The sequence below is a fragment of the Etheostoma spectabile genome, chromosome 2 (genome assembly GCF_008692095.1).
Source record: "Etheostoma spectabile isolate EspeVRDwgs_2016 chromosome 2, UIUC_Espe_1.0, whole genome shotgun sequence".
NCBI classification, from domain to species: domain Eukaryota; kingdom Metazoa; phylum Chordata; class Actinopteri; order Perciformes; family Percidae; genus Etheostoma; species Etheostoma spectabile.
In genome coordinates, this window is record NC_045734.1 from 6,625,411 (window position 1) to 6,636,969 (window position 11,559).

An 11,559-nucleotide genomic window follows, 5' to 3' on the forward strand; every position below is an offset into this window, starting at 1 on the left:
GGGGGGGGGGGGAAGTCATGCTATATATTTAGATTATATATTGTGATAAAACACTCCACGGCTGGAAGTTATGGTTGCTTGTTGATAAATCTGCATGTTTTGTTTTCCATTAAATATTTGGGGCTATAGTACGTCCTTAAGTAAGGAAAAATGCCTATTGCCATTCCCCAGAGCCCCAGGTGGCGTCATCAGATTACTTGTTTTCTCTTACCAAAAGTACAAAACCCTCAAAACAAATTGATTACTGTCACATAAGACCAGCAAAAAATAAATGCATTAATACATTTTCCAAATAGCTGCATATACATGTCTGTTGGTTGTTTTAGCTCTATACTACTTGTCTAAATTAACGATATCAAGCTCCTCCTGGGGCAGGTTTCTTTAGTCGAAATTATAGCTGGGCAATATAATAATATCGCGATATGAGACTACATATTGTCTTAGATTTTGGATATTTTAATATGGTAAGTGTTTTTACCAGGTTTTACAAGCTGCATTACAGTAAAGTGTATAATACAAAATATAATTTTCTGAACTTGCCAGACTGTTCTATTATTTACCTTTACCCACTAAGTCATTAAATCATTTTGGAGAATATTTATCAAAAATCTCATTGTGTAAATAACATTTTGTTAAAGCACCAATAGTCAACCATGCATTGTCATCCCAATATCGACATTGAGGTATTTGGTCAAGAATATATATCGCCCAGCCCTAGTTGAAATACTAATTTTCTAGTATTAGGATATCAACAACTACCCAAATTGAATTGATTTATTAAAATTAAACAAAACAGTTTATCAATTTATATGACCTTTTTCACAGACTTAGTTGAAATTATGAGATGAAGCAAGCCATAGTAAACACACACTCCTGGTTTGGGACACTGTAATTAACTTTAAACATCTGTTCTGTTTTCCGGACCCAAGTTACTATACTGCATATCTTACTGAACAATGTTTGTGATGTGATAATTTGTGTAATGTTTTGTAGAATACACAGACGATGAGGCCCACATCCCTAAACACTCGTCCGTGATCGTCCGCCGTACTCCACTTGGAGGAGTAAAACCTGCTGGCAGGACGTTCATTGTGTAAGTATACTTAAAATATTTCTGGACTCATGATTTAGTGGTACATTCTCTAATAATTCAAGATATTGGTTAACTAGATTTTAAGTAGAGATCAGAGGTCTTTCCGTTATAGTTAAAAAAACGTTGTCCTGTTGCTCCAAGTTTGCTCTTGGGTCATGTCAGTAACGGATGTTTTCTTTCTGCGCGGTGTCTTTCTGCAGAGATCGTTCTGACACAGCTGTGGTGGGATCTTCTAGACCCGTATGTAAAACAAACCCAAAATCAACACTCTCTCCTCCTCTTACCTCTCTCCCTCTCCCCCTCTTTCTGACTTTAGTCACCTTTCTCGAGAACATTCTGTCAGCAATGATTGAGTTGCGTGTATCCTCTGTTCACTGTGTGTTGGCTACATTTGTGTTGAGATCTCAACCTCTGTGTGTTAAGTGATGTCTTTTTGGGAGGGTTTCCTGGAGTCGCCACATTTAAAAAAAGAAATAGTTTGTTGTTTCTCTCTAACAAGGTTTCTGTTTTGAAATAAGCAGATTAAAGTTTACATTTGCTGAATGAGGTTAAAGCGAGCAATAACAGACTGGCCACCATTGTATTTTTTTTAATTCTCTGAACTGACCAATTGTTGAACTGTTGCCACTTAATAATTGATTGAGAAATCATTTAAACTGTTAATGACTGTATTTCATAATGAAATGGTTTTGTAGCCTGCTTCAGGCCAGGCAAATGTATTTCAAAGGGGTTTGTAAACAGAAAATGTGGTAATGTGGTTTTGTATTGATAATTCATTGTCATTTTATTTTCTGTGAACATATTTAATTTTGATGTGGTTTAAGAACCCAATGAAGTAAAGTGTGGCTGGGATTGATTGTAATTAACTTTGATTACAATTACAAGACTAAAGTTGTGTGAGTGAAAGTGAAATTCACCAGTGTTTTTTTATTTTAAAAGCTTATCCTGCTAATCTTTAATATACTTAAATCTGTTGTTCAGTTACATTTGACTGTCAGTTGTTTTGTCCTGTACAATTTCACCATGAAGATGTTCTATTCTGCACTGAGTATGAACTGCACATAACCCTTAAACCTTAAAAGCTCTCAGATTTTATCCTGATGAGTTCAATGCTTTGAATTAATTCCGATTCCTCCGTGTCTGTTTTACAAAGGAACAGGTGTATTGTTTACTGTGGTTTGGGGGATCAGTAAGAAGCTAGTTTTAATGCGGGAGATGCTCTGCCTCGGCCACTGACGTTATAATGTTGTGAGGTGATCCCAAAGTACTATGACACATTATCAGTAAAGTAAATATCTTGTTAATCTCTGGAGGCCTTCCATGGTTGCTGCAGTGAGAAGTATACTGGTGTAGTGTGTCCTGTAAGCTGTAAGCTGCAGAACCTGTCAATAAAGTTGTTCAGTGGTTCAGTGTCAGAACCGCTTGCACCAGATCCCTGTGTGTTCCCTCCACAGCATTCTGCAATACCCAGTCTTTTCTCCGAGCCCTGCATATCATGATTGACAGCCTGCCCTGCCCACTTAAATCTTTTTTAAGCATTAGGCGGGGCAGGCATTTTTGTTTGTTGTTGTAGAATATGGCTTTTTTTGTTTGTGCATGAGACTTATGCTTCATTTCCACTGCATGGTTTGACTCAACTTAGTTCAATTACGTGTTTTTTTTTCTATTACGTTTTCTACTGTGGATAGTACCCCCTCAGTGTTTGTGGGATTCTCAGCTGATTGCCATAGCGATGGCACGTGTAACTGCCATGACATTATATTTTACGTGACACTCTACATGGATCATTTTCATGGACAACAATATCTGCACTTTAATTATACGGCATAGTATATGATGCCGTTTTGTGGGCTGCCATTTAAAAAGTAATAATGAAAAAAAAAAATATCTGGGGCATGACATTGGCCATTGCAAAATGTCAATTTTGCGTAGGATGTCCTGTGACAATTCTGTCTGATCAATCAGTGGTCTGTAGTATTTTTAACTCTTACCATAACCATTTTTAGTATCGACTCAGCCCGCTTGGAACCTCAACTGAGGTGGTACCAAAAAAGGTACCATGCACTATCCACAACTTTGGAATGGAAAACCAAAAAAGAGCAAGCCGTGCCATACCATGTAGTGGAAATGTGGCATTAACTCTCGTGGTTCATTGACTCCTAGAAACATCCCTCCACTTGCTTTCAGCCTTCGCTCGGTAGTGGTGTAGGAGCTTTTTTAGGGAACATTTTTGAAGGAACACTTGACGACTCTGGTAGTCTTTTTTTTTTATTTTTTAAAGCAACATTTCTACAGTTGTATTTAATCAGCTCTAAATATTTGACACTCTACATTCTTTATTTGAAACGGCTTGACGCCACTCCCTGCAAGCTCATTAGTTTACAGAAAGCAGTCTTTGACTGGTTTCGATGAAAGCTTCTAACTGCTATGACAACCTCTTTTTGCAAGTTGGTGCAAAAACTGCCTGCTAAAATGAAATGTCAAGTATTCCTTTGAGAAAATCCCCCTCTCTACTGGAGCAGGAGAAGCATTAGGATCTCTACGGAGGGATGTGCCAGTAGTGTACATTTTTGAATTTGCTGATGGTGCCCAAATAGTGAGGACAGTTTGAAGTGTTTAAGCAGATGCTCTTGGACATTACCGTAGTTATGACTCAAAGACTCAGAATAGAAGCAAGGTCTAGACTTGTAAATCTGGAAGAGTTGTTGGAGTACAAGTTTGCTTTACTTGGTAAATGTTATATGCAGTTCTGTAGTTCTCTAGGACTTACATACAATGACAATTGTGATTTGATAATTCAAAACAGTAAAACTTTAAAACTCTCCACGGAATGTGCAAAAGTTAAATTTTGTGTATGAGCTGTTATAACTTTGACCTGACCAGTAAATAGACCACATTTTTAAAATGGATACATAAAAAAAAAAAAAAAAAATTAAGAGTAGAGTTGCTTAAACCAATTTTTTTGACATAAACTATTTTCTTTTAAAAGTCACCTCATTATTTGTAGATTACATTCCATTGTTTGGTTCATTTTCTAATTTTTCACCAAACAATTTAGATATCTTTGAAATGAACAGCTCTGAATAGACGCACTTTATGTTTTTTAGAATTCTTCTTTTACTTCAACTCTTATGACTCAATGCTGTCATAAAGATGAACATCTCGTGCAAGCCTTGTAAACCATGTCTTGAGATGGTATTCCTTTGAGAAAATACCTGCAGATACCTGCATTATTTCATGCTCAAAGTCCTCAACAAAGACTTTAATGGAAACTAAGGGACTGGACACATGTGGTGGGGAACTATCTGGGCTCTTATCTTCCACTTAATGTCTATTAGATACTATGTTTAAACCTTTAATATCTCTACTTTGATTCTCCTGCAGACTGACTCTTCTCCATCTATGTCCCTCGCCCAGCTCGCCAAGGTACTGTGTCTGGACATTACGGCTGTACTTCCAGGAAATATATCCTGAGTTCAATAGATCTTTTCTTTTATCTTGTGGGGTTAATATCCTTCTTAACTTTTTCCCTTTCTTTTCGTCATGTATTTTAGACTGCTAACCTGGTTGACGCGAATGCATCAGAGGAGGACAAGATTAAAGCCATGATGTCACAGTCCAATCATGAATATGACCCGATACAGTTAGTAAACAGACACACACCCCCCATGTTCTTGTACTTAATTTTTGTTCTATGTTTTAATGTAGCTGTATGTACTATAAAGAAAATGTATTAAACTTTTCTTTATAGTTACTCCAAGAAAGCAGTGGGACCTCCACCTGCTCACTATACCTGCTTTCGCTGTGGAAAAGCTGGTCACTACATTCGGCAATGCCCCTTACTAATGGTAATCATGAAACTTGTTTTTTTTTCATAATCTGTGGTGTGAATTTCTACTACATTGCGGTGTAACTACAAATAAAGTAAGGATTTAAGCTTTTTGGATGATTGTTTTTTTTTCTCTTAACTTTTTAGGTCCAGGATAAGAGTGTAGAGGGTCCCAAGCCAGTGAGGATTAGTAAGGGCATTCCTCAGAGCTTCATGGTTAAAGCAGAGCCCGGCACCAAGGGAGCCATGTTAACCAGCACTGGAGAATACGCTATACCTGCAATAGATGCGTATGTGTCAACCAAGGACACTCACAAATACACACTGTTTAGTATACTCGTATAGCACATGGAGTAGTGTCCCATTTGTCTTTTTGTCATACCCCCTTTTGTATCTGTGTCCTTCCCAAACCAAGTTGACTACTGCAGCTGCTTTCTTTTTTGCTAGTAACTATTAAAACTAAAAAAAGTCTCTGTTAATACAGGGAGGCATATGCACAAGGAAAGAAGGAGCGCCCTCCGTTTGTTCCACATGACCAGTCATCATCTGAGGATGATACAGACCCAATCCCTGATGAACTCTTGTGTCCGATCTGCAACGACCTGATGACAGATGCTGTAGTTATACCCTGCTGTGGAAACAGTTACTGCGATGACTGTGAGTTCTTACTTGTATTGTGCATTTGTATATACAAACCTCAATATATACAGGACTAAAAAAGTAAAACAAACTAATAAAAGTAGGGAGTCCAAACTAATCTTTGAAGTACCAACTTATCTCAAACATATTAGTCTGTGTTTCAGTCAACAGATGCATTGGGAAAGAAATCCACCTTTTGAAATGGCAGAAATACCCATTTAATCAACAGTGGCCTCTCTAAAGCACTGCATCCTCAGGACATGCTAAATGTTGAGTAGTTGTTAAAACTCATTTTTTATGTTCCATAGTGTATTGGAATGATTTCACCCTCAATTTCGGGAAAAGTAAAGTCATTTTTGGAAAAAGTAGAACACTATGCTCCGAAATATATGTAAACTGGGCAGATTGAGAGGACGTTATTGTCATATCATAGAGATGAGTTTTTTGTGTTTGCCAAATGAATGTGAACCTTTGTCTAATTCAGGACTGTTTATTTTCAGGTATCAGGACTACCTTGTTGGACTCAGAGGAGCACATCTGCTTCACATGCAAACAGTCAGATGTTTCACCTGATAATCTCATTGCCAACAAGTTTCTTCGACAGGTAACCTACTTCAAATGCAATGCGTGCATTTTGATGTGCTGCATCGTTTGGTCATTTTTCTTGAATTCAATTTTTTTTTAATTTAATTTATGACTGCGTATCTGTTTTTCTTCATGCAGGCTGTGAACAACTTTAAGAATGAGACAGGATACACCAAACATGTGCGCAAGCAGGTCCAAAATACAGCCCCGCCTCCACCGCGCCCTCAGTTGGTCAGGCCACTGCACTCAAGACAGCAGGACCCACTGTTGGCCAACGTCACCCACCCTCCTCCTCCAAGCGCACCCTCTCCTGCCCCTCAAGCACAGGTCCCTGCCCCTGCCCCAATTCCTGCCCCTGCCCCTATTCCTGCCCCTGCTCCTCCGCAAGCTCCTGCAGCTCCTTCTGCTTCTACCCCTCCTCATGCTGCTACTGTTGAAGAACAAGATGATTCACCAGCCCCTGCACTTGTTGTTGACCCCCATTCTCCTATGCACTCTAACAGCCACGGAGAACCACCCCCACCGGGGTACGTTTAATCTAAGATATGATTTATACACCAACATGAAACCACATACTTAAGAAGTGATGTTTGACACACAGAGCCATTTTCACTAATCACAATGTCTTTGTTTATGCTTTAGTGAGACTGATCCAGAACCTACTGTGACACCAGACTCATCAGGAACCTCAGAAAGTGGATTACCGGTGAGTCCGCCTTGAACTCCTGAATAAAGGGCTTCTTCTGGCTAACATCTCACTGATTTTTAACAGCATTTAGTACAGCAAGAGATTTAACATGACCGTACAGATTACCTGCTATTTCTTACTTTTTTGAAATGTATTCTCCATATTTTTGATAATGATAATAGATATTGGTCTTACAAATGCTTTAGTTTATTTTCTAATACAACAGTTCTATTGAGAGCCCTCATCGTCCCTAAATTAAAGAATATGTTAGTATATTGTAAACTAGCCAGGTTGGACAATGCATGTTGGCTGTTTTACCAATGGTATTTGACCCTAGGATGTTGCATTAGTTAAAAGAAGCATATTTAGTACGCGCAGGGTTTCCCAGCACTTTCCAGTTAATGCGGCCACCTTAGCAACACCAGCCTGCCACCTTAACTATGTTTTTTTTTTAATCTGTCGGTGCCATTTTTTGGTTCCAGAAGCGCCTGTGTGCGTAAGCGCGAGCTTATCTGTCCTCTCTGCATATTGACAGACTGCGGAGCTCTGACAGAACTTTATTTCTACAGCACTTTTTCAGCTTCAAGGCAATTAAATTACATTCCTTTGCAGTTAGTTCTCCATTACGGTAGTTTAATGTTGACAACAGGGCAGTCACCAACGTTATTGTTAAAGGTTTGTGTCATCATGCAGTTTGCACTAAAACGTCTTTGTTCTTTACTTTCCTTTGCATTTTAGTCAATGCAAATGTAATTTGTTTATTATTTTTAATATGTTGATAATTTTGGCTAAGTTGGTGTTGACCAATCCTGAGCATCTGACCGGCCCACCCATATCCAAAAGCTCAACCGGTATTATTAATGTTACTTTGAGTGAGCAGTGTTAGTAACTATATAGTAACTATTTGGATTCACAATGAAAGTGGAAAATTACATTTTTGTAGTTAATGTATTTTTGTTGATGTTGAAATGGATTTTAAAACATATGGTATCAAAAAAGTATCATTAAGGAACCGGCATTGAACCCCACCCCCTCCACACTTTTGACTATCCTTTGCACGTACTTGTTCATCCCTGAAGACGAGAAACTGTAACCTCTCTTGGAGGTAACTACGTTTTCCTCACTGTGATTTCTCCTACAGAACTACCATTTAACTGTTATTGGCCACCCGCCACCTATAAGGCCGCCTCATCCACCAGGTAAGAGGATACATTTAGATCATTTAAGGACATTAAGTGAGCTTTAAGAAAAGACATTCTGTAACTTAATCTCTCTGTTCTATCAGGTCACCAGTCACGGCCACCGCCCTCTCACAGAGGTGGAGGCAGACTCTGGGACAGGTTAGACCCCTCTGTGTGGACAATCTGATCTATTAAAAGTTTGTATTGTTATAGGTCAGTTTCATAATGGTTTTTGTCCCGCTCTTTGTACCAGGTTTTACAGAGGTAGAGAAGAGCACCCCTCCACTCACCTTCAGAGAGCTCCACCTCCTGCACCTGGCCCTCAAGTGTACCCGGCGCCGTCCATGTACCCGCCCCCACCACAGTCCTACCCTCCTCCGTACACCTCTGGCCCTGGACTTATGCCTCCTGTCATGGGTTACCAACCTCAGCCGGTTTATGCCCCTGGTCCACCGGGGCTCAACCCTCCCTGGGTTGCCCCTGGTACCCAGCCCCCTCTTGTCCCTCTACCCCCCCTTGCTCAGCCCCCCCTTTCTAAGGAAGATTTCTACAGACAGCGGCACCACCGACAGGACAAGTGAGTTGTTTCTAATTTGGTCTTTAAACAGCAACAGTTTCTAATTGCTTATGTAAAATGTATACAGAATATTAACATCGCTCAGGTTTGGGATTGTGAAATCACTAAGATAAAAACTATTGAAGCTTCACACCGGAGTAGTTTTACAATTTTTGTCTTTGTTCTCCACAGAGTTACATCTAAACTGGACGAATTTACTAAAGACTTCCACAAAGAGCTTATGAAGTACAGAAATGCACCAAAGAGACGAAGACCGTCATATTCAAGGTAATTTCATGAAGAGTTTTTTTCATTAATTACATATGCATATCCTTAATGCCATTTGTAAAAATGTTTGCATAATCTGTTTTCTTTCTCCCCTTGTTTCCTTCTTCTCAACCATTTCCTTTCCAAGATCCCGGTCATACAGTCGCTCTCCATTCAGCCGCTCTCCTTACTCGCGCTCTAGATCCAGATCAAGATCCAGGTCTTACTCTTATTCTCCCAGTCGATCTCGCTCCCGATCACGCTCCCATGGCCGATTTTATCCCCGCTCCCCTTATTCCAGACGTAACGGACGCAGTTATGGCCGCTCCCGGACAAGGTCCCGCTCTCGTTCAAGGTCTTATGGATATCGGCGTTCTGGCACTCCACGGTCTCCTCCCCCCTACCGGCCAGGAGGCTGGGAGGGAGCAGAAGGCGTGGGACCCTACAGGTCCCGGTCTCGCTCCCCTGGCCCTGGTGGCTTCCGGACCCGCAGCCCTGGTGGACGAAAGCCGCCTCCACGTGAACTCCCACCGTATGAACTGAAGGGTTCAAGTCCTGGAGGCAACGAGCGCTGGGAAAGAGACAGATATCGGCAGTGGGAGAAGGAGTATGCAGACTGGTACAACAAGTACTACAAAGACTATGACAACCAACATCCGCATCCCCATCCCCCACTTCATCACAGAGGTCACGGCAGCAGAGACAGGGAGAGGGACAGAATGTCCCCATTACCAAGAGATTACTCTCCCCAGGGGAGAGGGAGAAGAGGGAGAGAGGAGCGAGGTGCTCCCCCTCACCATCCTCCGTCCTCTTCATCAGGGACCAAATCCAGCACTAAAGTCCTCAAGACAAAGAAAGTAAAAAAGAAGAGGTCTGGGGAGGAATCAGAGTCATCGCATCAGTCGGTAGACAGAGGTGATGCTACTCCTGTCAGAGACGAACCAATGGACGAAATCCCTTCACTTGTTACAACTCCTCCCATGTCCTCAAAGTCTTCGCTTGGAGCCACCACCACCACCAAGGCACCAGCCTCTAAAAGCACTGCTGCGCCCGTTAAAACCTCAACTAAGTCAACATCGAAGACTCCGTCTGATAAGACTAAGAAAGAGAGGAGTCAAAAGGTAAAAGCCAGAGTTAAGACGGAGGCTGTGAAGGTAAAGACTGACAGGGTGAAGAAAAAGACTGGGGATGGAGTGGTGACTAAAAAGAAAGACTCATCGTCGTCCTCCTCCTCCTCTGCCACGAAACCCTTAAAGACTATTAAAAGCAAACCTGAAGATGCCCCCATCTCAACTACCCCTAAAAAGGAAAGGGGTAAAAGCTCTGCAGTGAGGCCACCGCTGCTTAAGACCCCTCCGCTGTCTTCCCAGAACCTGTCCCTACATCATGCCTCTCTTCATGATGGCCCTCGACCTGGCCACGACATGAGGGGCAGAAGAGATCTTCCACAGGGTTGTGGTCTCCTTCCCCATCCCCATCAACACACAATCCTCCACCGACCCCCCTCCCCAGACAGTCGGCGGAGGATGGGAGAAGATGGCCGCTCCTTACTCAGACCTCCGCCTGGAAAGCTGAGAAGAATAGATGGTCTAGGGGGTGGAGGGGATCTCATCTCCCACTCTCACATGTCTCATCAGCCCCCGCTCCACAGACTCCCACCCCCCTCAGACAGGCCTGGTCTTCTTCCTCTACCAGGGAGCCGTGAGATGGGCCGTGGAGATGCAGATCGAGGATCCATCAGACCTCTAATGGACCTTCAGGTGGGACTGTCACTTGTGTTCAATAAAATTGTAATGAAAACTTTTTCTTACATTGGTTCAAATCAGACTCACTTAGTTCTTTTCTTGTATTAATCGAGTAACTACACACCATCACAGGGGCTGCTGAATCAGTTTGCCAATTTAACTAGTTGATTATTTATTAATGGAATGTTTAAGTTCAATACCAAAAAAATGCTGCTTTTAGATTCTCAAAATGAAAACACATTTCTATTCTTTTTATTCTTCTTTGGTTGTGAATTGAATATGTCCCAGTTTTGGATTGTTGCTTCAACAAAACAAGCTGCTTGCATATGTCTGGTTTTAGATGAATTGGAGTGATGGAAATTTTTAAACATTTATGGAATTTCATAGACCAAATGATTAACATAGGAATTAATCTTAATCCTAATTCATTTAATAAAGTTTTCTTTTCTTCAGTTAATTGAATAATAGTTTACAAAATGAAAAAGTAATCAAAAGAAAAAATGGTAACAACATTGGAATGGCTTTTTTTTCCTTTAGAAAATTGTAATTGCTGTTAATAATCCTAGCCATATATCATTTTAGAACTTTTTTACCATAAAAGTAATGAGTAGTTCTGGGTTAACCCCCTTGTAGTCCTGCTGGCCTTTCCTCCACAGCGCTGCAATGGAGGGTCTGGCTAGTCCACACAGCATTCCTGGATGGGTGAAACACATGCTCTGGTTTATTGGCATTTCATAAATCGTCATAAGCAGCACAACTTGTTTTCGGTGGAACATGCGTAAATTAAAAAGTTGTTTTAGTCGTGGAACAGAAAACTCAGATTGGACAGATAGTCTAGCTAGCTGTCTGGATTTACCCTGCAGAGATCTGAGGGGAGCAGAGTCCTCAGAAATCCACCGGAGTTTAAAATTCCAACACAAAGAAACCGGAGTGTCATCCGGTGGGATTTCCAGCAGCACCGGAGCTGTCCCAGACG

The 11,559-nt window shown here is 41.1% G+C and overlaps 1 protein-coding gene across 4 annotated transcripts in view; it reads left to right on the forward strand.

The window, feature by feature from the left end:
* Window positions 1-11,559, forward strand: part of LOC116694565 (E3 ubiquitin-protein ligase RBBP6) — a 17,030-nt gene that overhangs the window by 1,275 nt on the left and 4,196 nt on the right. For all 4 annotated transcript variants that reach the window (XM_032524342.1, XM_032524362.1, XM_032524353.1 and 1 more), the window contains exons 2-16: window positions 994-1,093; window positions 1,294-1,333; window positions 4,478-4,519; window positions 4,648-4,736; window positions 4,845-4,941; window positions 5,070-5,212; window positions 5,407-5,579; window positions 6,062-6,165; window positions 6,285-6,673; window positions 6,789-6,852; window positions 7,976-8,033; window positions 8,120-8,174; window positions 8,269-8,592; window positions 8,764-8,859; window positions 8,987-10,598. In XM_032524342.1, the coding sequence (XP_032380233.1) occupies window positions 994-1,093; window positions 1,294-1,333; window positions 4,478-4,519; window positions 4,648-4,736; window positions 4,845-4,941; window positions 5,070-5,212; window positions 5,407-5,579; window positions 6,062-6,165; window positions 6,285-6,673; window positions 6,789-6,852; window positions 7,976-8,033; window positions 8,120-8,174; window positions 8,269-8,592; window positions 8,764-8,859; window positions 8,987-10,598 (3,386 nt within the window). The remainder of the gene's footprint in view (window positions 1-993; window positions 1,094-1,293; window positions 1,334-4,477; window positions 4,520-4,647; window positions 4,737-4,844; window positions 4,942-5,069; window positions 5,213-5,406; window positions 5,580-6,061; window positions 6,166-6,284; window positions 6,674-6,788; window positions 6,853-7,975; window positions 8,034-8,119; window positions 8,175-8,268; window positions 8,593-8,763; window positions 8,860-8,986; window positions 10,599-11,559) is intronic.